This window comes from Rhinolophus sinicus, linkage group LG02 (genome assembly GCF_036562045.2).
Source record: "Rhinolophus sinicus isolate RSC01 linkage group LG02, ASM3656204v1, whole genome shotgun sequence".
Lineage (NCBI taxonomy): Eukaryota > Metazoa > Chordata > Mammalia > Chiroptera > Rhinolophidae > Rhinolophus > Rhinolophus sinicus.
Window position 1 is genome coordinate 36841774 of NC_133752.1, and position 23793 is coordinate 36865566.

Genomic DNA, 23793 nt, shown 5'->3' on the forward strand with positions numbered 1-23793 from the left:
TGTGAGGACTTTGGGGGAAAGCCTTCCCTGAATGCTGAGTCTCCACCCCACCCCCAGAATCTCCAGCTTTTGAAAATGAGCGGGATAGAGAAGTTGTTTTCCTTTTAAAGAAGGTTATGTCATATTTCCCATGCCACAGTGAAAAGATTAAGCTGAGATCAGATTGATGCACCCGACCCACAAATGACTACATTCTGTGGGAGGTCACATCTCAGGGGTAAGGCAGGATTTCCACATCCTGTCTCATAACCCTCTTGGAATAGGGTGCTGAGAACTGTCCCAAGGAAGGGTTGTGATGACAGGCAAATGGGGTGGTTGGGGAAACGGCTTGCAGACCTGCTGCTCCTAAGCTCATCCCACCCTATTCGGGGCCCATACAACTTTATTTCGTCCCTTAGACAACTGCACCTCAGGTCCCACTTTCTCCAGGATGCTAAATGCACTGTGTGCAAATGACATTATCTGGTGCATGTCAACTTTTTTCGTAATATAAATATTCTGGTTTAGTATTTTTTGTGTATTTTAATCTAAAGCCCTCATTCCTGCACTGTTCTCATACACGAACAATCTCAGGGATAAGTGGGCAGCAGCTCCGGGTCTGCACAGCAGGAATACTTTTTGTTGTTTTATCACCAGGGAGAACTATTTGGAGTGTATATCCTATTGAACTACTTCATTTTTGCCAATGAGAGCTGGCTTTTCTGCCATAGTGTCCTCTTGAAACGCCCCCTCAACGTGGAAGACCAGGTTTTAATTGGGTGGCCCCATGACTGGATCTCCTACTGGAAGATTGGAAATTGGTCTGAACAGGAATAGGCAGTGAGAGGTTAGGAGAGGCTGGGCCAGGTGAAAGGTGCAGAGGGGAAGCCATGATTAGGTGAGGGGTCTATATGTGTAATAAAGGATTCCTGCCCCAGACCTCTAATCCTGGGGTTTGGGACTCACTTTACATACCAGCTCCATCCCTCACAGGACTGGGTTAGGCCTACCATGCACAGGGTGTATGTGCATGTTTGTAAAAAACATGAGTTGGTAAGATAGGTTTTAAGAACCATAGCTTTGTACCCATCTTGAGCTGCCCAGGGATGGATATATGAAGCAAGGACTAAATTCCTTAACCTTAAAAAAGTCTGGGCTTTTCCTCCTTGGCTTCTAGAGACCATAGCGATGGCTTCTTGGTGGTGCCCAGGGCCAGTGTCCTGCCAGGCTGCAGGAGTGGTTAGTGTCATGGTAGCTAAAGGAGAAAAGGGGGTTCCATTTACATGCTGTGAGGATCACCGAAAACCTACCTCTGTGTTGAAATGGGAAAATGCAATAGAACGCGTTGGGTGAGGTGTGTCTGATCTTGGGTTCTTGTCTTCCCCCAATTACTGCCCCCCTCTAGTTACTGTATTTGTCTGGGCTTTGTAGGACTTCTCGAGTAGCTCATGTGGTGATTGCTAGGTGGCCTAGTTTATGTAAATATAATGTGTTAGTCTTTCTCCCTATTCTTTTGTGGTTTTATTGTTTACAAACTTTTTTGTATTGAGGAAAATAGCCAAAGCATCTTTGACAAAAGGTTGTGTACCAGTCAAAAATGATCTGAAACGTAAACTTGAGGATCCCTCTTCTTGAAGTGGGGGTCTTGAACCAACCTTCCTTTTGTTTCCCTTTCCTCTATTTTGGACCAGATCTTCTGTCCTAACAACTTGACTACTATACCCTACCTCCTATCCACCGCCCCCACCAAAGCCCACACATATACATTAATTTGTGGGGTGCTTCCCCAACTCAAATGATTTGTGCAGAAACCCTGAAGAAGCTAATACTCCATCCCTTGTTCCCATTCTCCCAAGTCAAGACCATTCCTTGGTATGTTACTCATACCGAACACTTAGATTGCTGCATTTGGGTAGATCAAGACTACTTTAATCTCTAATCCTAGGGTAAAGAGAAGCAACGAGAGGGGCTTCCATTTTGAAAGTAGGTCAGGAGACCAACTAAGGGAAGATGAATGTATATCCAAATCACTCAGGAAGTTTTACGCAGGTGCAAGAAATTTATGTCAAAGTAGCCACAAGATTGGACGAACAAATGGAACTCCATGTTTGCTGCTAGAAACCAAAGCTTTGTGTGAAAGCTTGAATTTGGGGGGGTGGGGGGAGAGCGGGGAGGAAGGATAGGAAAGTATGTACCTGTCTGTTCTTTCCCTGATCCCTTCCCCTCATTCCAGAACTGCGGGAACTGAGCCCCACTTCTGATGGTTGATTTTGCTGTGCCGGGTACTTCCACTTGCTAACATTGTGTAACACACATGCTGACCCTCTCCCTTCCCATCTTTTCCCTGGGAAAATAAAAGACTTAACTTGTACTGGGGGAAAAAAGTTATATAGATAATACATGCATAGAACTATATTAAGGAACTCGTGTCTTTAGAGGAACAACTATGAAGTGAACAGAGACATACAAAATCCTCCATTATGCCAATCTCTTTTGGTGGAACTTTTCTTATAGGAACAAAGCAAATGGGATGGGCTTTTAAGCAGATTGATTTTTATCAAACTGGATACCACAACATAATTCCTTGAAATGACGTAAACATGCACGTTCCTATCAAGAAAGGAGTGCTAACCCACCACAGAACTACCTCTAGTTTAGACATGAAATACCAGAAACATCAAGCTATGTTAAAACAGTAGAAATTTGCTTAAAAAAATGCTGATCTCTTTCTCGAGTCTACATTTTAATACTGAAAGTTCTTATCCTTGGCTATTTTTAACCTCATAATTACCCAGGGCTCGTATTACTAATAAAGTTTTACAAGTTCTAGCCTGAATTTTGTTGACCTCTCACTCAACTACTGAAATAAAGCAAACTGGCTTTGCAGTCACACTGTATACAGAGAGTGCCAAAAAAATGTACACACATCTTAAGAAAGGAAAAAACTGTATTAAAATTGTAATACTCAATATATACCAGTAACAAAAGATGAATACATGTCGCGTGTACACATTTTTTTGGCACCCCTGGGATAGAATAAAACAGTTGCGAAGTCCTGGTATCATCCCACAGACAGGAGAGCTCTACAGAGAAGTTTGGTGACTCATCCTCCTGGCCATGCACCCAGTGAACAAATTGGAGAAATAAGAGCTGACTGTTGGTCCTGCGCGCTTCTCATGACACCGTGGTACAAATGTGCCCACACGTTTTGGAAAGTAAGTTCCGTATTGGCATGTGTTTGTTGTTGGGAGTGGGATGAGGAGGCTGGAGTGACAATAAAGGGCTAATCACCCAGGAGATGGGAGCAATTACTCTAAAAGCTTTATCATAGTAAAAAGCTGGAAAAATTATTAAAACACGTTGAACTATATAACAAGTGTCACAGTGGTTAAGTGAAAATCTTTCCAGGAAGCTCTTCTTGAGTGTTCCACATAGTGACTTTTGGGCACATTTACTAACGTGTACCAGTGTTGACACCTTTTTAATATAACCACGGAACTGCCATAGAGACAGTTCTACTGTTGCTCACCCAGTGCCCAAAAGCAGAAGCAGCAGATAACAGGTATCCAATGCCATCTTATTTCTGCTCTCTTTAGCAAAATAACCAAATGCAAATCACTGTTTTTCATTTCCATACTTAGCACCAAAACGAAGAAGTAAAGGAGGCTGCCGCCTGAAGCTGCTTGCCCCTTGGAGTTCAAACAGTGGGGCCAGAGAATTTCCACGCATAGAGTGTGTGCTGCTAGGCCGACCTTAGATGCTCATTTTTAAAATGAAACAAAACACATGAGTAACTTTTAGAATACTAGCAGACTGCAGCCTACACTGATTATGAAACAATTTGTTCCTAAAACGTGAATGTCCAGGTGTTTTTCCTACTATACTGGAAAATGAGTCATATATCACTGTAGCTAGAGCTTAGAGGTCAAACACCATCAAGTGTAAATCGAATCTTATCCCATTATCTCAGATAGTTCCAACATTTCGAACTCCCAGATCACTAAAATACCCAACCCCCTCCTACTATATGTTCTGCCCCTCAAGATTCACTGCATTCATTGTTAAAAAGTAGCTCATGGTTTATGAAATTTAGAATACAGTAGGATCAAATTTAATTACTTCAAATGATTTTTAAGCCAATACTCTGTACCCTCTTAGTGAGATGTTTCAAAAATAAAAATCGTAAATTTTGCACTTACTAAATTGATTGATAAATGTAGAATCAAACAAGTAGGTAAATATTGATTTGTTCAAAACCAAAGTTCTCCCCATGGGAAAAGGAAGATACAAATAGGGAACAGCGGAGGGTGAGAAAGATGAATGTTAGATTTGAAAGGAAAGTATCAGAAGGAACTCATGATATGTAGAAAATGCATTTCCTGGCTCTGTTCCCTGAAAGAGCCTAGAAATAAAGACACCCTAGTCGCACCCATATCTTGATTTCAAAGTACCATTCCCAAGAAAAGAAAGTAGGCTCCTCCCCTAGAGAAACAGCCAATTCCCAGTCTGCAACAGGCAAAGTGTATGATACCCTAGAACACCTCATACAGCAAAAAGCAAGAAAGTGCTCACATTGACAGGCACAGGTCAAGATGACCCACAAAGAAGCTTACAGGTCTTGCTGACCAAATGTGGGACCATTACAGTAACTTAAATGGAACGTTTAAAAAGAATCTATGAGCTCACATTGATATTCATAAAAAGCGGGTAGAGGGAGGAAAAAAAAGTGTTTCTTTGCAAGAGTGCCAGCTAATAATGTAGATGGAATACTAGATTTCGAAAGTCTCAATTTGCAGCCACCAGTGTAATACAATGGATTCTGACGAGGATTATCAATGAATGCTAAAGCCATCAAGTGAACAGGATATCCAAATGGTAATGGTCTCCAAGTATCTCCTCCCAGATTACTTGCTTATGAAAAAGATATTCTTAAAATGAAAAGATCTGCCAGAAACCAAATGATCACACTTGTATTGACAATACTGCGACAATAATTTTATGTGCTTCCCGATGTAATGCAATGAACGAGATACCACAGCCTACATAAGGAGTCTTCTGCCAAAATGTTTATCCTGAACCAACTCATGAGAAACAGAGAAATACAGCCAGCCTTCACACGCGCGAACTCGCCTGCTTTTCAAGGTCAATTTCATTTTTTTCCAAAACGGTGGGAGATTTGTTCCAGAGTAAAGACGACTACAGACATGACAACCAAGTGTTATGGGTTTGGATCCTGGGTTTTAAAAAAAGAATAAGATTAGCTTTAAAGGATATTTGGGGGGAAATTGAGACTCAAGTTTGAATATGTACTACACATTAGACAATTCTGTATCAGTGTCAATAAATTCCTTTGGTGTGATAATTATATTGTGATCACGTAGGAAATGTCCTTATGTTTTAAGAGAGACATGCGGTAATAGTAATGGGTGAAGTCATGGGTGACACAATTCTTTCAAAGGAAAAGTACTTGGAGAAATATGGCAAAGTAACAATTGTTGAATACAGGAAAAGGATATATGATTTCATTGTACTGTACTTTCACTTTTTCTGTAAACTTGGAAATTTTCAAAATAAAAAAATTGGAATTTAAAAAAAAGAAACAGCTTACGGATACCGTGACAGTGCATTTGGGGGCTTTAGCAAAGTGGGGCATCCTGACCTCAATTTTAACCAAACCCAGTGAAAAACCAGAAGTGGTTGTAGAACTGAAGAATCAAGATGAGATGACAAACTCCTAAACCTCCACTTCCTATTAACTTCGACATGTGGATGGCAAGCGGTATGAAGGTGTTGGTAAATGAGTTCTAACGTACCTTAATCTATTTTATCAGCAAAAGACATAATATGATGATAAAAGGCTAACATGTTTCCCTTCCTCTAAATATAATTCCATTGTGGGGGGGGTGGGGCTGGCAGAGGAAGATTACTTTAAAAGTGAATACAAAGAATAGTTACTACACTGACTTATTTTGAAAAGTTAGCAAAATGATGAAACTGGATATTTTCTCATCTAAATCTAATACACATTTATAATTAGATATATACAATTAGACTAGAGCCCTGATTGTTTTAAAATCTCCTAAACCGAGAAAAACATCATCGCCAGTGTAGTGTTTTATCTTTAAACAAAAAATCTTTCCCACCTGGATTTTTTTCCTTGAGCTTATTTTCTAATGATAGACATTGAATCAGCCCACATTGTTGATTCCATGGTCAGTACATAAAATGCTCCACTAAATATTCAGCATTCTCTGGCTTCATAGCGCTCAAAAATATGGTTGCATCTCAAATGCTGCTGGTAGACTCTGCAGAACTAAACACAGTACTGGAATTTTTTATACAGCCATTAAACTTGAAAAAGTATTTTTATTCAAATGGTTGTCAGTTTATTTTAGATTGTGAAATCCACTGCCCCGTTTCCACCACTTTCCTCTGAAATCACAAACAAATGCAGTGAAGCTAATGACTACATGGCGGGATAATCACTCAGATTTTTTAATCTCCCTTTAGACATTATATTAACATTCATATTGCAAGGCATTCCATTCACAAATATTACAATTTGATAAAAAACTTCACACACATACCCCCAAAAGTCTGTACCAGATTCGGTCACTTTACTAAATCATTAAAATAATAAAAGTAATGAAAACATTATCATAATTCTTTTAAAGCAATAAAGGTCTGAGGCACTCTGGGAAAGATGTTCTCGTATAGCATGTCAGTGGTATCAAATTATCTTACAAGAAACTCACCAGATACCCAGTAATCAAGTATACGCTAATGACAATGACCTTGATCTGTCTTCACTGGATCCACTCCCATGTGGACTGAACTAAAGGAACACAGATATTGGGCAGCTGAGGTCATTTTTAATGAGGTTCGATGTAAAGGTGAAGTGTGTTTTCAGCACACCAAGGAGAGCTGCATCCCTACTGCAAGGGAACAGTCTAGTCTTCAAAGAAGTTCCTTTCTTATCACAACAAGGTTTACTAAATGTTGGGATCTAACAGCCCACCTAATAATGTACTCTGCTCACTGCTGGAGAGATTTCAAAACCATTTTCCTCATCAGCTTCTACAGTGCAACAAATGCTGCTGGTAGACTCTGCAGAACTAAACACAGTACTGGAATTTTTGACTACACCCCTCTCTGAGTATCTCCAAGGTATGCCCTTGAAATAGAGTGGAAGGGATCTTTCTCTCCCATTTCGACCAAATAGAGGTCTGAAATGACAATGTATTACAAAATTCTCATGCTTTGTAACAGCCAGCTACTACTTGGAGCATGGCTATTTTTGCCATTAACTAGATTTAAAACAACCTAATGACGTTTTTCCAAAGTGAATTTTGCCACATCCATTCACTGACACAGAGTCTATCTACACTGAAAAGTCTCACTGACTGAGTGCTTCCTTACACACAACTACAAGCGTAAATAATAGCATGGGGGAGAAGGGAGGCCAATTCCCAACTGGGAATTAAATCACTGCAAACTATGGGTCCATTTATGACAGCATATAATCCTGTCTGAGCAGAATCAACACAAACCCCAGGTCACATAGTGTTCAGTAATTATATATATGGAATTTAAAATGTATACATATATATTTCCATACATACATAATAAAAAGTCTGAAGCAACATATGTTGTTAAAGTTTCAAGGATTCTCACCTTCAACATTCATCTGGAAAGCAGCTGGCTCTTGATGGCCCAGGTGTGGCAGTGATAAAAGCAACTAGAAGCAGGTTTAAGTAAAAGTGCTCAAAGGGCAAATGAGAAAATGGGTGCAGACATTTTTGCGGGGGACAGGGGAGCACTGAAAGGAGTTCAGAAATGTTTCCTTTAATCTTCTTGGCTTTTTCAAACCCAAGACAAGTTCTTGAGGACACATGTCAAATGCTGTCGTCCTTCCTTATCTCTAGTCAAAAACAAAACAAGTAATAAAAAACTTCCTCTTCCATTCTGTACTCTCAATAAAATGTGTAAGTACAGCCAGAAGGTATTACTGAGATGTGCCATCTCCAGAGAAATTAAAATTGGGACATGAAGTGAGGCCGCGCGCTGTCCAGTCGCCGGGTTAGGATTTCACAACCAGTGTCCGTGACCAGCAGCGTGTGCTCGAACTGAGCTGACCGCTTCCCGTCTCTCGTCACCGCAGTCCAACCATCTGGCCAGGTTTCATCCTGCCATCCGCCTTCAACAAAAACAATTTCTTAAATCCATCACTCAGTTTTCTAAATCAGTGCTAGGTAAGTGTATTTGCTTGTACTCCTATATCCTTAGATATCACAGAAAACCAATTAGAAAATTCCCTATTAAGATTCTTATTTATACTTCAACTGTTTCCACTAAAGCCTTTCCAACTTCATTTTGGTCTTTAGTTCAATGAAGTAATGATATGATATTTAAATTTACGTCAGGTGTGTTATAACTTCACATTTTTTGTACTTCCCAAATATCAAATAAAGATGCTATCTCCAAAATAAGGGCACTGGATTTCATTTTAGAAAATATATTGAAGCTACTCATCACAAAACTACAAGTAAAAAAAAACTGAATGAATGAATGTAGTTCTTTCCTGGTATAACTCTGGCATCTGACCAGATAAAACGATAACCAATTTATATTGCTAAGGAAATAATATAACTTTTTAGGCTTTTATTACAGCATTTAATTCCTGATATAACTGTAAAATGGCAGGCACACAGATGGTGAGAACAGATTATACTGTGAAATTTTTGTACACCACATGCCTGTCACCAAAACAGGACAAAGAGAAAGAAACAGGGATTGGCTAGAGAATAAAGAAATCATGAGACAGAATGGGACAGAGAGGGATTGAAACTAGAGAAAGGAAATGAAGGGACAGTGAAACAAGCTGGGGAACAATGAAAAAACAATGCCACACTAGAGAAAGAGAGAAGGAGGGTAGGGGAGGCAAAGGGGAAATAAGAACCTTATGCAATTCTGGATACTACTACTATAAAAGTACGTGTTTACAGACTTCGTCTCCAAATTACATGTCAAAAACTCAATACATTCTTCATTTTAGTAATCTTTATCGAAGATTGGATCTCACTGTCTCAGACAAATTCCAGAACATAAACTCTGCACTAAAGTAACCTACTTTTGCAAAATTAAATCCCAGTTTAAAAAGAAAATATGAAGTAGCTTAAAGAAAGTTAACTCATGCTTTGTCAAACACCTAAAGATGAGTAAATGGTTATTTTTCAATGCAGTGAATGACCTTTTCACAAATGGATTTCAGACATAATACTTTGATTTTATTGTGATCTACTAAAACAGGTTATTAATATCAAGACAAATATATTTGGCTGCTATTCTGAGGAAATTCAAATTCCTCTTTGGATGTGAGACTTTGTAACTGGGATTTAGCCTACCTGAATTACACTGAAATATATCAGTGTTACAATTTGCTGATTATATGAACAGGATCTATAGAAAATTATTTGCTTACCACTGTAAATATCACATTATGTCTTACCACCCAGGTGCCAGTTGATGAAAATAGGTATGTAAACAAAAAAACACTTTCTTCTCACTGTCTTGCCTTTCTCTACTAATATTGTTTACTGCCCTTGCAATTGGTTGCACATGATAAGAACTTTATTCTATGAGGACAACAAAAACAATATCTTACAAGACACTGTATGTTAATATAAATCATCTCACTTAATTCTTTTTTTTTTGGCCTCCCCTTTCTTGTGCCTCTCCTCCTCCTCCAGTTCAAGCCGTTGTTTCTCAGTCTAGTCGTGTAGGACACAGCTCCCTGGCCCATGCTAGTATTAGGAGCCTTGTGCTCCCCCTGGCTGAGGCAGTCGGTTGCTGGTGGCTCACAGCAGCTCACGGTAGCCCACGGCAGCACTCAGCAGCCCATAGCAGCTCACACCGATCTCTGGCTGCTCACAGCAGCCCAGCTCCAGGGAGAACCATTGTTCACAATCTTAGCTATAGAGGGTGCAGCTCACCAACCCATGTGGGAATCAAATCGGCAACCCTGGCATTAGGAGCACAGTACTCCAACCACCTGAACCACCGGGCCAGCCCATCTCACTTAATTCTTAGAGCAGCCCCAGGGAGTGGGCAGGATAAAGATTTTACAAAAGATCAGGTTAAGAAGGCTGCGCACTGTCCAGTCGCCAGGTTAGGATTTCACAGCCAGGGTCCAAGACCAGCAGAGTGAGCTTCAACTGAGCAGACCGCTCAGTTCAGATTAGTAGTCGGCAGCCTCTAAAACAACCTTCAATGCTCCCCTCCTCCCCCTGAGTGTGGACTGGACTCACTTCTAAGGAACAGAATCTGGTAGAAGTGACCAACTGTCACTCTCAAGATTAGGTTATAAAAATGACTGGAAAGATCCAGAGAGTTATCCATTAATACGGCGCCCAGGACACAGTACCTACTAATACTGCCTTACTCTGCAGCCCCTAATCTCAACAAAGAACTAACAGAAAAGGAAGGGAAGGCTTCATGAAGCAGGCTCCAGTTGTCACTCTGACATCTCAGTGAAGGGCTCTAATCGTGACACAGAGTCTATCATCATTGCCACTTGCCTGTCACAAAGAGTGAGAACTGTGCTGTGCTTTCTCCACAACAGTTGCATGATGTCACCTGACAACATGAGTGCAGACCCTGAAGAGGCAGAACAGCTCAGGATGTTAGAGTCCAACGAACTGTCCCATGTAACTAGCTCAGTGACTATAGGCAAGTTACTTAACCTCTTCAAGGATCAGTCTGCTCTTCGGTATAATGGGGCAGCACCTACCTCATAAGTTGGGGAGAATTAAATCATGAAACTGTGCCTCAAATTGAGTGGCTCTACTTTTTCCCTCCTCCCCACCCTCCCAACCTACCCCCCAAGCAAGAATTTCTACACATGCTTGATGGAGGCTCCTAATTATTACAATGCTCCCTTTGACACAATCTACATGGAAAGGGACCAGGATTCAAGTACTTCGGCATCTACTGACAGCAGGAGAATTACCATGTAGAAAGTACTGCATTCTTGCCAACCCTCACAATTTTCAGTTCTCTACATGATACTGAATCAAGTTTGAGATGGGACAGGCAGAGGAAATAAAGCAAAAAGAAATTAAGTGATGCAGACTACCAATCTGATCATGAGTAACAACAAGTAAATAAAAATTCAATTAAAGAATATTACAGCATCCTAGTTTCTCACCTTCACAAATCATTGGCTCAATTGTAAATACATGGCCCGCCTTCATCACTCCAACTGCTTTATTTTCTGAAATTAAAGGAAAAAAAATCTCAAAACATAGGAAAAAAAACCCAACAGTGGATTGTTGAACAGCTCAATGGAAAGAGTACACAACTTATATTCCCATCAGTGATTCTTATATTAATTACTTTATCCTCTCCTGATTCTATTTACTTAAATAATTCAACAGACAGGTATTCTACTGATAACCACCTACTTTCGGGCAAATACTGTCCTAGGCATATTTCATCCTGCCTATGTTTTCTTTAGGAAAATACAGGAATATCTGTAGGCTAGATTTCATGGTTATCACTTCTACAAAAGAAAAAGTGCCACCATTTATGTTACAATAGGATTAGAATTGCAATCATGGAACCAAGCAAAGTACCATTACTCATCCAGGTATAACAGTTTAAAGGAGAACAACAGGTGTTTCAAATTATGCCAGAAGTCTCCAACCTCTTGGGTGGTTGGGGGTGGGGTGTGTGTGGATGTGGGGTGAGGGAAGGGACACGGCCCACAGAAACAATTGCCGATTTTCATTAAGTTTTATATATTGTCTTCTTTTTCTTATCTCCAAAGGGGAACTACTTATTAACCTCTTAAATGCTGACAAAACTATTCCTTTTTATTTGAAAACAGCAATTCCATTTCTCCCTCCAAATACTTTTTTAGCTTTTGTCCAAGTTCACTTATGAGAGAATTTTTCAGAACCATCATGAGAAATATAACCATGAATTAAAGTGTCCAGGCCTGCCATTCCACCCCCAAAAAAGGCCAAAATTTTAAAATAGGGGTAGGTCTCTTTAGATAAACTTAGACAAAAATGGAGAGCCAGTTTAAATTTCAAATTAGAAAAACAAGAACTGTTAAGAACCCCAGTAAAAGAATGCCTGCATTTACTCGGCCTGACCAGCAGAGGGCAAAAGCACTATCTTTCAGGGTTTCTTGGTCAGATTGCCAGTTTTCATGATGGCGACATCGGTAATGAATGACACGTGTCCACTGAGGCTGAATCTTCTAAACGCCATGCTTGCTAGGTATAGTCTAATCTCACACACATGTTTATACATCCTTCCTTGTGAATACCTATCATGCTGCATTCCACCTCCTTAGGTATTGCTAAAATACACTTATTGCAAATTCCAAATTTGGAGTTTCTAACTTGTTATAAAATCTGAAATTATTTCTAATTTCATGAATTTTCTCTCCAAGTGACAAGAATTTACTATATATACACCATCAGCCCAGTTCTCTGTGGATATCAACAACAACAAAAAAATGTCAAGAGTGTCAGTGTGGTGTCATGCAAAGAAAAAAGGAGAGAGAAACCTAGAGCTGTGCCGTCTAATAAAGCAGCACTGGATGCAGGTGGCTACTCAGCACTTGAAAAGTGGCTGGTCATATAAAAATATGCCGATTTCAAAGACAAAAAAACATGTGATATAGTTCAATAACTTTTACATTCACTAATGTAGAAATTGTCAGTTTGAATTTAACAGATTAAATAAAATACACTATTAAAATCAATTTCAGCTATTGCTGTTTACTTTCACTAGAAATTTTAAAATTATGTATGTGTCTCATATGTTCTGTTGGGCAGCATTGACACAGAGAATCAAAGTGCCACTCCTGTTTCTGCCACTGATTCATTATTCAAGAAAAGTTACAACTCCCACACATCGACTCATGGTTTCAGTTTCTCAACAGATTTCAACCAACACACATTATCTGAGTAGTCACTACACTATTGCAGACACTATGCTAAGTACTTTAAAACAATTTAAAATTTAAAAAATTTTACCTGTTCTATCATCTACCTCACAAAATTATTGTAATATGCATTCTAAATGTGGGGTATTATCATCAGTACTTCCCAACCATTAATAACTTAAATAAGGAAGCAAATGAACTCTCATTTAAGAAGGACTTACTTCTCTTGCATACAAAGGGGTGGGGGGAAGTTACACAACAATTTCCTGGTTCCACCCTCCCCTCCATTGGTTAGGAATATGGAGTTACAAGCCAAAGAAGAGATCATTTACATTTCAAAAGGCCTCTGCTCCACAAAGACTCAGCTTCCTTTAACACTTCTCCAAAGTGATCACAACATAGCCTGGTTTATACAAAACCCAGTATACACTTGACTGTTCATAAATATATCAAATGTGTGAAATGAAGTATACCTACTGGTCCTTGCTTCTTTTTTCAGAATTGTTTTTTTATTTCTAGTTAAATAGTTTAAAAAGAAATTCAAGTGGCATCTTTCGTACTCGTACATCAGTGACACCATATTCAGCTGACACCATCATCATTGATGCATATCCCCTTCTCCCTCACATTCTACCTTCTTCAAACAGTCTCTCTTCATGTAATCCATACCTAAACCTGCGTTTGTCACCTCTGAAAGGGCACATTTTTCATTCCCTCACTGTACACACTCTTTTTACTTACACACACGCACGCACGGCACCATGCATGCACACCACTGTAATCAGAATAGCTACTTCCATTCTGTTAAAGGAAATGCACATCAGGTGATCACAGAGATTACCAGCAAGGAATGAAGTCAACTACTAATTTTCTGTTGCTAGTGAGACAGGTTAGTTAGTATGACTGCTAGGTGACAGGGGGGCCCATGATGGAATAAACAAAAAAGCAGCCATATCCTGAAACTCCAGGTTCTGGAAAGTCTCCTTCACTCCAGGACAGAGACATGAGAATACACCTTGAGGTTAATAAATTATCTCAAATCCCTTTTGGCTGGACAAAGGAGCAGATCTGATAGATAGGAATGGGTTGGTTCATTAATCCCTTCAGGACAAACCTAATAGACAAATTCCATTAGAAGGCTCCAGCCCCTTTCCCCAAACAGGCAGGGGAAGGTATAAAAGTAAGAGCTTTTGTCTCAGTCACTGGGCTTCCCAGTTTCGGGTAACCCTCCTGCTTGGGAGCTGCAACCTCTTCTCCTGCCTCTAATAAACTATCTTTCTTTACAACTCTGCCTCTCCTGGGTCCGTGTGTCCATTCTTTGGCTTCACGAGACATGATCTGGGCCCACACCCAGAAACTCGACAGATCCAACATCATTTACATCATTTGGGGACTGGGAGAAAAATATTCCTCCTTCACTAGCTTTTATTTTAGGCACAACTCACAGCTTAAATAAAAAGAATTATGTGGTCTGCTAATAAATGCTTATTGATCTATGTCAGATACTGTGACTTCTCCAGCTCCTAATGGAGAGGTTTTTCATTTCCCTTTTCCTTCACAACTATTGACATGTAGGGTTTTACTACCTCATACCTGGACCACTGCAGCAGTGCATTGGCTGACCAGCCACACCAGCTCGCACCTCTAATATACTGCAGACCCCCTGCTAAATTTCTTCCCAAAACAGCAACTTCACCTTGCCATTCCTCTGCCCAAGAATGTTTCTGCAAATCCCACAAATTAAGTCAAATATTCCAGGTCTGGCACTGCCCATTACTAGTTCTTCACACATAACACTCAGCCAAGCTTCTATTGTGTGTCTGTTCAGTCTCAACCAGAAGTTTCCCCTCCACGTGGAATGCTCTTCCTCATCTTCTCCACCAAACCAAATCTCAATCATTCTTTATTTCTCTCACAGGACGGAGCGCCAAATTGTTTCGGTCCTTACTAGACAGCAATATGTACAGGAGACAAATATATGGTGATGGAAGGAGAACTGACTCTGGGTGGTGAACACAAAACGGGATTTATGGATGATGTAATACAGAATTGTACTCCTGAAATCTATGTAACTTTACTAATAATTGTCACCCCAATAAACTTTAATTTAAAAAAAAGTACAGGAGAAAAGACTGACTATGGAAAGCCAGACAGAACCCAGGTACCAATCCTCACCTTGGCATTTATTTACTAGTCTGCGTGAACTTGAATAAATAAATAACTTCTCTAAACACAGAAACTGCTTTTAAAAACAGGGCTAAGAAATTATTCATAGAGTTGTGATGATCAAATGAGATGATGTATATCATCGTTGTCCCTCCAAAAGTAAGTTAACATTAAGTGCTTTCCATGTATTAACTCAATCCTAAGAACAGTTCTAGGGTAGGTGCCATTCCCTACTACTGGACAGAGAACATTAAGCACAGATACATGACAGCGTCCATTTAGCAGTGGCTCATATATATTTGTGAAATTCCTTCTTAGGTCACTTATTGTGGACAGCTTTCATTTCTAGCAGTGAGTAACAAGACTTATTCCTGCATGTTTTATCTCTCCAAGAGAAAAGGTTTCCGGAAGACACTGATTGTCGGAAGACACTGATTGTCGTACACTTCCTTTGTTATTCTATCCGACAGCACTCAACTTGAGGAAAGGTACTTTGCCTATTCCCCACAAATAGTACAGTATCTGACATACGCTAAGTTCTCAAATGAAATGAAGCTGAACCAATTTCATTTAAGGAATCAGAATAGTGACGGCTAGACATGTGGTACAGGTTGTTGGTTCACAAAAATCAGTTTACTTTTTTCCCAGAGTACTCAGCTAGATGACATTTCCCAAACTCCCTTGCAGTTAGTATAGCCATGTGACTGAATTCCTGCCAGTGAAAAGGAAAGGTAGTGATTATGCTGATTCCAGGCTGGCCCATTAAAACCTCCCAAGCATACCCATGCTTCTCTCCTTCCTCCCCAATATCTACAGATTAGAAGGGCAACTCCCAAAGTGACCTTGAAAGCTATAGGTTGAATATGACAAAGCCTGGAATACAGAATAACTGCCCCATGATCCCACAAAGACCAAACATATGTGCTTTGTGGACTGTTATGTAAGCAAGATGAACATATGAACATGTATTATGTTAGAGCAAATATACACTTGCGGGGGTCTATTTATAACAGCCAATATATTACTGTAATAAATATAAAATAGTATGTCCTATTAAATGTCTGAATAAATATTTGTTAAATAAATGGTTGGCAAATACCAAATCTTGGGACAGTACTTACTGGCATAGTGGGGTACATTGGGGGCTGTATGAAAAAGCTTGTGAATTCCATGCCCACAGTAGCTTCGAACAACTGAAAAGCCATTTGCTTGGGCATGCTTCTGAATAATGTTTCCCAGTTCTCTGTAACGAACGCCAGGTTTCACTGAAAGGAAAGGAGAAGACTTGTGACAAAAAGTAGTAACAACATTTACTAAGCAATTGCTACCTATGTGCCAGGAAGTTTTCTGAATGCTTATATGCCCACCTGCTGAAACTTCCAGGTGAGAAACTGAAGCCCAGAAAGGCAACACTACCAGTAAATGGCAAAGCTGACACTCTAACTCGTAGAACCTGTGCTTCCTTTGACGTGGAAAAGGAGGACACATGCGCAGTGCTAAGGGGCTGGGGGAGGCACCTCTGGCTTCCTACATAAACGAGAATGGAAAGCACACTCCTCTTCCTTTCTTTCCCTAAGGTCAAGTGTGCTACATTCCATTAAAGGGAACAGAAGAGGTAAGAGGAAAAAACACCAGGAGAGAAAGGAATGTCCAAAAAGTAACCTAACTTGTTCTGAGTTTCAGTCTGGTCAACTTCTCAAACAATTACTTCCCCTGGGCTTCTTTATCCCCGTAAAAGTGGTTCTCAAGTTATTCATAGCTGCCTCTGCAGAAGCTCCTGGTCCTGGGGGTAGGGTACAGAAAGGTACCTCTCACTATATTTTTGATACCCTTTAATTTTTATGACATTTACTTCTGTTTCAATAAAAACCAAAACAGAAGAAGTGGTTTTCATCGCTGTTCTGGCTCTCCTAGCACTGGGACCCCAGGAGCAGGGCCCTGCCAGACCCGGGGAAATACAGCCATGGTTCTCAGCGGCCTCCGACTGCCACCAGTCTCCTACTCTGCCTGATTTCCAACCTTAGGTTTGGGTACAACATATCTTCTCCAGCCAATCCATTTCTGGACAAACAGCTCAAAGAATCACTTTAATTAACATTTTCTTGCTCTTAACCAGATATTCCAGCTTGACTTTTTTTTTTTTTTTGGGGGGGGAGGTTAATGGTTTTGAGGAGCCACGTTGACATTCACAACGATTTTCTTGCATCCCCACCCAAACCTTCCTATCAGCTCCAGTCAGTGGAGAGAAAAGCAAAATCTGAAGCCATGTTGCACCGTATACAATAAAGAAAATCCCTCTTCAGTAATGAGGAAGGATGAGAGGGGAGAGTTCCTCCCCAATTCTCAAACCAGCGGCAATTCTGGTCCCAAGGGTGCACTCTAACACCTGGAGCTAGTTTTGGCTGCCACAGCTAGGAGTGGTGGTACAGTTGGCATCTAGTGGGGAGAGAGCGGGAACGCTGCTGAGCGTCCCACAGTGCATAGAAAGAAAGGCCCCTACAATGAAGAACGAGCTGATTCAAAGTGCCATGAACGTGTAAGCCGAGAAGCCCTATTCTAGAAGGCTAATTTCAACAACTGGTCAAGCTCTGCGTGTTCTGCACCATGTCAGGCAGCCAAAGTAGTGGGAAGTGGGGGGCAGGAATGAAACTACAAAGCTGTTAATAACACTTTCCAGAGATTAAGCAGCTTTTGTTCTTTCCTTGCTAACTGTAATGAAGACGTTGGTTTCTGATCGTTTCTTGGCAAGTTTTATTCCTGTTTCTTTGTAAAACAACATTCCAGCTGTCTGGTTATTTCAATCAACTCAGAAAGAAGCAAAAAGGATATAAACATTGAACACATCATCTGGCAGAAACCCTAAAAATTATTTAAAACTAAGGCTTCCACAAATGAGAAACGAAACCCTGACATTCTCATCACACAATACCAACCACTGGGAATATTAAAGTTTGCAAACAATCAACTCAGTGAAAAATAAGTAAAAAGAAACCTCACATATTGATACATGAAAACATCGCATGCTTTCATTTTCATTCCTCCAACTTCATTAAATTAGTAAAAATTTCCATCATCTCTCATGCAAGTTAAATGAACTAAAAACAATAAAAGTAATGGCTCTAACTTATTAGCAATAACTGTATGTTTGTTGAAGAATCCTGTCCTGTCCAATATTTTATTGATGATAGGTGGACTCTTTTTTTTGGCAATCATTTGGCCCATCCTCCGGAAGGGATTCCAAATCATCCTTAAACCATTACTGTTAAAACCCAAACCTAACTCAGGTCGGGGAGAGCAAAGCCGGCCGGGACAAAGAGCACATGTGCATGACGAGTCCTCAGAGGCCCATCAACACACAGCAGCTGAGGCTCACCTGCATCGATGGCTTGCATCAGGCACTCATACGTGGTCTGAACCAGTTTCCGTGCTCCCTCATCCACATCTCCAACAAAAAACGTCTCATTCAGGTCCCCATGATAACCATTGCGATAAAGAGTAATGTCCACTGCAAAAAAATGTGCAAATATAAAGACCAAGTTTGTTTGTATTTCAAAATTTAAGTCCCGTATCTCCAACATGACAGCATCAAACAGTTTAACGAGAAAGATAACTTCCACATTCTCAAATTAAGACACCAATGGATACACAGTTATTTCCAGACACGCCTATCTACAATGTAACTAAACTCACTGTGGAGGACAGGGACATGGTCATGCAGTATAAGCCAGACAGTGGGCTTTTATACTCTTATAGTAGTAATTAGATCACTTGTGGCAGAAGTAAAACGCGTCCGGGATACATTCATGCAAGATCAATAACCTACGTTAATAACATTACATGGAGGACTTTGCTACATCTGACATACTGCTTTAACTTACTATCTTCAACGAGTTTTTCCTCCTCCTAGTGAATCAATAAATAGAAAAACTCCCACTATTCTACACTTATTTTTTAAAAACTCATTTGTCTTTCACTTATTTGTGAATATTCATCCTTTTTTTGCCCCCATGCTGAAGAATACACCATTATAATACACTAAATGGATATTAAAGAGTACATGAAATGAGTATTTTTAAACCATGAATTTTCAATCAAACTACAATATCGCAGTACAGGTGTCTTGGCTTTAGCACAACACATTACATTCCTGAAAAACCTCATGCATTATGCATGTAATAAAATAAAACAGGGTTTATATAAAAAACAAGGTTGGGAAGACCCCTCCAAATCTATGGCACTTTATGCAGCTAGATACCCTACCTAAAACAGTAACAATCCAAATAAAAACAGTGTCTCCACTACCATTCACAGCCAGCATCAAGGTCAATACACTCCCTGCAGCCTTGAACACTTGGGCTCACGCTTCTTTGTTGGATATGTAGGTCCTGATTACTAAAGAGACCAAGTTCAGCAATATGAAAACTACCATCTAGGGGAGCCACCTTCATCAGTTTTTTTTAATCACAGAGGAAAATGTCTGGACAGCATCTTCCTCTGCACTTGCAGCTTCCCAAGATAGCTTAACATAGTGGTCCTTAAAGCGGTTTTATGAACTCCCTACATAAAGAAAGGCACTTCTGCTGAATTTTCACCTTTCTTAAGGTCTTCATATATTACTAAGGATTTCTCTTTATCTATCAAAAAGCCTGCCCTGATATCTTCAAAACCATTAACAAATACTGTAAATAACGCTGCAATGAACAGAAGGGTGCCTATACCTTTTCGAATTAGTATTCTCGTTTTCTTGAATAAATACCCAGAAGTGGAATTGCTGCATTATTTACAATAGCCAAGATACAGAAGCAACCTAAGTGTCCATAGATAGATGATGAATGGATAAAGAACATGTGGTGTGTGTGTGTGTGTGTGTGTGTGTGCACGCGCACGCACACAATGGATTATGCAATAAAAAAAATAAAATCTTGCCATTTGCGACAATGTGGATGGACCTAGAGGGTATCATGCTAAGTGAAGTAGGTCAGGCAGAGAAAGAAATAACCGTATGGTTTCACCTGTTTACACATGACAGATTACTAGCATACTGGGCTGATCACATTGTAAGGTATGTAAATGTCGAATCCGTATATTGTACAATCGAAACTACTATAACCAGTATAAGACTGTATGTCAACCATATTTAAATAAAATAATTAATTAAAAAGAAAGAAACTGAAAAAAAAAAAAAACCACTGAAATAAAAAACTCATTAATGGACTAAAAGAAAAAGGAAAAATATACCATTTGCATCAACATTACTTCCACATTTCACTGACATCTTTCCCCTATTCCCCAATCACATAAACACCAAACACATCATACTAGAAGTATTTTTAAAGCAGTATCTTAAAACCATAAAAAAGGTTTCCACAGATTTGTTTAAAATTTTAAATATGAAAAAGGGTAAGTTAAAGACAAGAAGCAACTGAAGAAAACACAAGTCTCTATCAGACTCCCAAAACCTTGCTGTTTCTTTGCTCATGGTGACAAAAGTCACTTACATATTTCTTACCGTTAACAATATCACCTTCTTGCAAGGGCCGTCTGTCTGGAATTCCATGGCAGATCACTTCATTCACTGAAGTACAACAAGACTTTGGGAAATTATAATAATTCAAGGGAGAAGGATAGCAATTTCTGGTGATGCATGCCTACAATAAATTAAAATACAGAGAAAATAATTTGGAACATGTAAAAGAAAAAAATTAATCTGTTTGCAATCAACTGGATTTTAAAATTTGAAAAATGATAAACCATTTGTCATACAGATGCTCCTAATGAAGAATTTGTTTAATATTTTATGTTAGAAATAGCAGTAAATATGATCTGAAACAGTATACAACAGCATTTGTGCCAGTGAAATAGACTGTAGGCAAACCAATATATTGATAATTGCAAAAGAAAAGCAAATTCACATATTACAAATATTTACAAATATATACAAATTGAAGACTCTAGTTTAGAATGAACTACTTCTTATGAAAAATATATTAAAGTAAAATACTATTTAAAGTAAATGTTAGCATGCACTTTTACTGTAATTATAATTTCTTATATAGAAACAAGCCTGTATCGCTATATCCCTATGACCAAAAAATGAATACAAGTATAATTAAGAAATGGTAAAGTACTTCCAGGGATATTTTAATCACTACAGTCATGCGGAATAAACAACAAAAGGAACTTCTAAGAAAATGGTCTGGTTTTCCATAACAAGTCTTATTTTACTTAGATGTTTTTATACAGCGGTAGTCATACCATATATAATTTTTCTCTCCACACTGCCACATAGTCTTCAGACTAGTAATTTTTAAATAGTTGCACATAGTACAATTTGTGGAATACGCTATAATTTTATTGACAATTCCACTATTCTTGGAAATTTAAATTGTTTCCTCAATTACAAAACACATTCCTCCTTGCCAATAACTACATGCCTATCACTGTTGCCCTGCTTACAAGATACTTCTGTATTTCCCACAGCAGACTGTCTTGACTGAATGTCAACTCCATCACAAACTAGGTAATCTTGGGCAACTTAACCTCTCCCTGGCCTCAGTTTCCTGATCTATAAAACAGAGATGCTAGTAGCATCTACCCCGTGGAGTAGTTGGGGAGATTAAACGAGTTAGTAAAAGAAGCACACAAAAGCGCACATGGACCATAGGAAGCAGTCAAAATGCAAGTACTGCATACTACGTATTTTATAAAATATGGAATAATCATCAAAAACCACAATTTATAAAACTGTGAATGTAAAGTCTTTATGAACATTACTATGCTCAAGACACACTGTCAAATTGCCTTTCAAAAGAGTTGCCCCAATTTACAATACAGTACCAGCTTCAGCATCCCCACAAAGGCAGTGGATATAAACATCGTTAACATACTTAATAATTTAGTAAATCTTTATGATTTTCATGCGTATGATGACAGAGTGCGTTTGGTTTTCCATGTGACTTATTTTCTAGTTAATAACTATTGGTCTTTTTTTGTGAACAAGCTAATCATATAATGTATGCACTCATCTCTTACAGGGTTTCAAGGTCTCTCCTTGATGGACAGACAATCTTTATAGAAAAGATACCCCTGTATCATATTTACTACAAATATTTATCTGGTTTGTTTACTGCCTTATTATTGTGGATGTGAAAGGGAACATTTTTTCCACTAATCTAGTTTCAGAAGTTGTATTCTTTTTTATTTCCGAATTTGATGTATGTGGTGACATAATTTATTTAAAGCACTAAAAAAATTGTTTATTTTATAAAAGCTAAATTGTTATGAAATGTGAGGTTTCAGAAACAAGATATTTCAAGCTCACCTCAGACCTCAATATTACAGATACTGAAAGATTTGGGAATAATGATTGTTGAATATTTTCTGTATTTGAAACAAAGTAAAATTAGCTTTCAAATAAGCTTAGCCAAGTTGCTTTAGATATTCAGAACTTAGCTTACTTAGAAGTCTAAAACATCTAATAATGTGAAAAAAATTTCAAAGCACAAAGTCCTTACTAAGTGTACGGCGTGATCTATTTCTTCAGTAGTTACACCCGGTTTAATCATCCCTGCAGCAATGTCCAGTACTTCTCTAGCCAGCTGTAAAAAAAAACGAAACAAAAAACTTAAAACATTCTAGAAGAAATGAAATTTTTACCTCTTTGTACTATCGTGGATTTTTGTGAGATTTGTAAAATGCATCACATCTTGAATATTATAATTCTGGATTTTCACTTTAAAACCATTTGTATTTCTAACGCCCATCAATAAATGTGTGTATGCGTCTGTACACATATAAATAAAATTGGGCTAACTAGCAAATACCTTAATAAGTCTGAATGATTTGTATGTGAAAATGTACATCCTATGTGATCTAAACAATAATCAAGTGGTGGAGGCTGAGTCTTGTCATATTTCTGTATCAGGGAAGGGAAAGGAGGGAAATAAAAGAGATGAATGATTTTCCTCAAAGAATCATAGCACGTGACAGAAATATAAATGTCTCCAGATTATCAAAGAAAATTAGCATCAAATCAGTTTTAAGCACTGAATAAAAACTTTAAGGCTGATTTCTAAATGAAAACTATCAATTCTTCAGTTTTTTTCCTTAGAAAAATGTGACCATGTGATTTGACTTAGTAAGTACCAGCCACTACTACCACACTGCATGGGGATTTCACAAAAGGAGTTTTAGCTTAATTTTATACAAGCCTTAATTCTGCTCTACGCTATGATGACTCATGAAAATAAAATGAGAAAATATCACAAAAACCTGGTTTAAAAAAAAAATACATGGGGTAAAACAGACTCTCAATTCAATAGAGATTACCTGCCATTTTAATTTTCAAACAGGCTATTTAAGTAGAAAACAACTGTTACACAGAATTATATACTAAAAAAAGTTTAACGAAAACAGTAAGTATGGCTAGCCTTACAACGTAACATTTTCTTCCCTTTGTCAATCAGCAAATCATTGACTTCATGTCTAATAACTGCTTAAACGTGTCCTACCCAATGAGGGAAAAATTCTTACCCTACATACAAGTCGCATTCCTTCTATATCTTCAGATGAGAGTAATTTAATTTGAGAAGTACCTTTAAGAGCCTGTTCAGATTCGGACATTCCTGGAAAGGAAAATCAGTAAGTAAAACCAAAACGAAAGGAAAGATGTAGTATTAAGTATAATTATC

At 38.7% G+C, this 23793-nt stretch overlaps 1 protein-coding gene across 1 annotated transcript in view; it reads right to left on the reverse strand.

Annotated features, from left to right (window-relative positions):
• Positions 1-6325: 6325 nt before the first annotated feature.
• The window catches only part of METAP1 (methionyl aminopeptidase 1), a 62717-nt gene continuing 45249 nt past the window's right edge, over positions 6326-23793 (reverse strand). Inside the window, exons 5-11 of the mRNA XM_019741141.2 lie at positions 23636-23727; positions 22618-22701; positions 20613-20751; positions 18477-18608; positions 16225-16368; positions 11186-11251; positions 6326-8176 (exon numbers count right to left, since the gene is read on the reverse strand). Coding sequence (XP_019596700.1) covers positions 8013-8176; positions 11186-11251; positions 16225-16368; positions 18477-18608; positions 20613-20751; positions 22618-22701; positions 23636-23727 — 821 coding nt within the window. The 3' untranslated portion in view covers positions 6326-8012. The remainder of the gene's footprint in view (positions 8177-11185; positions 11252-16224; positions 16369-18476; positions 18609-20612; positions 20752-22617; positions 22702-23635; positions 23728-23793) is intronic.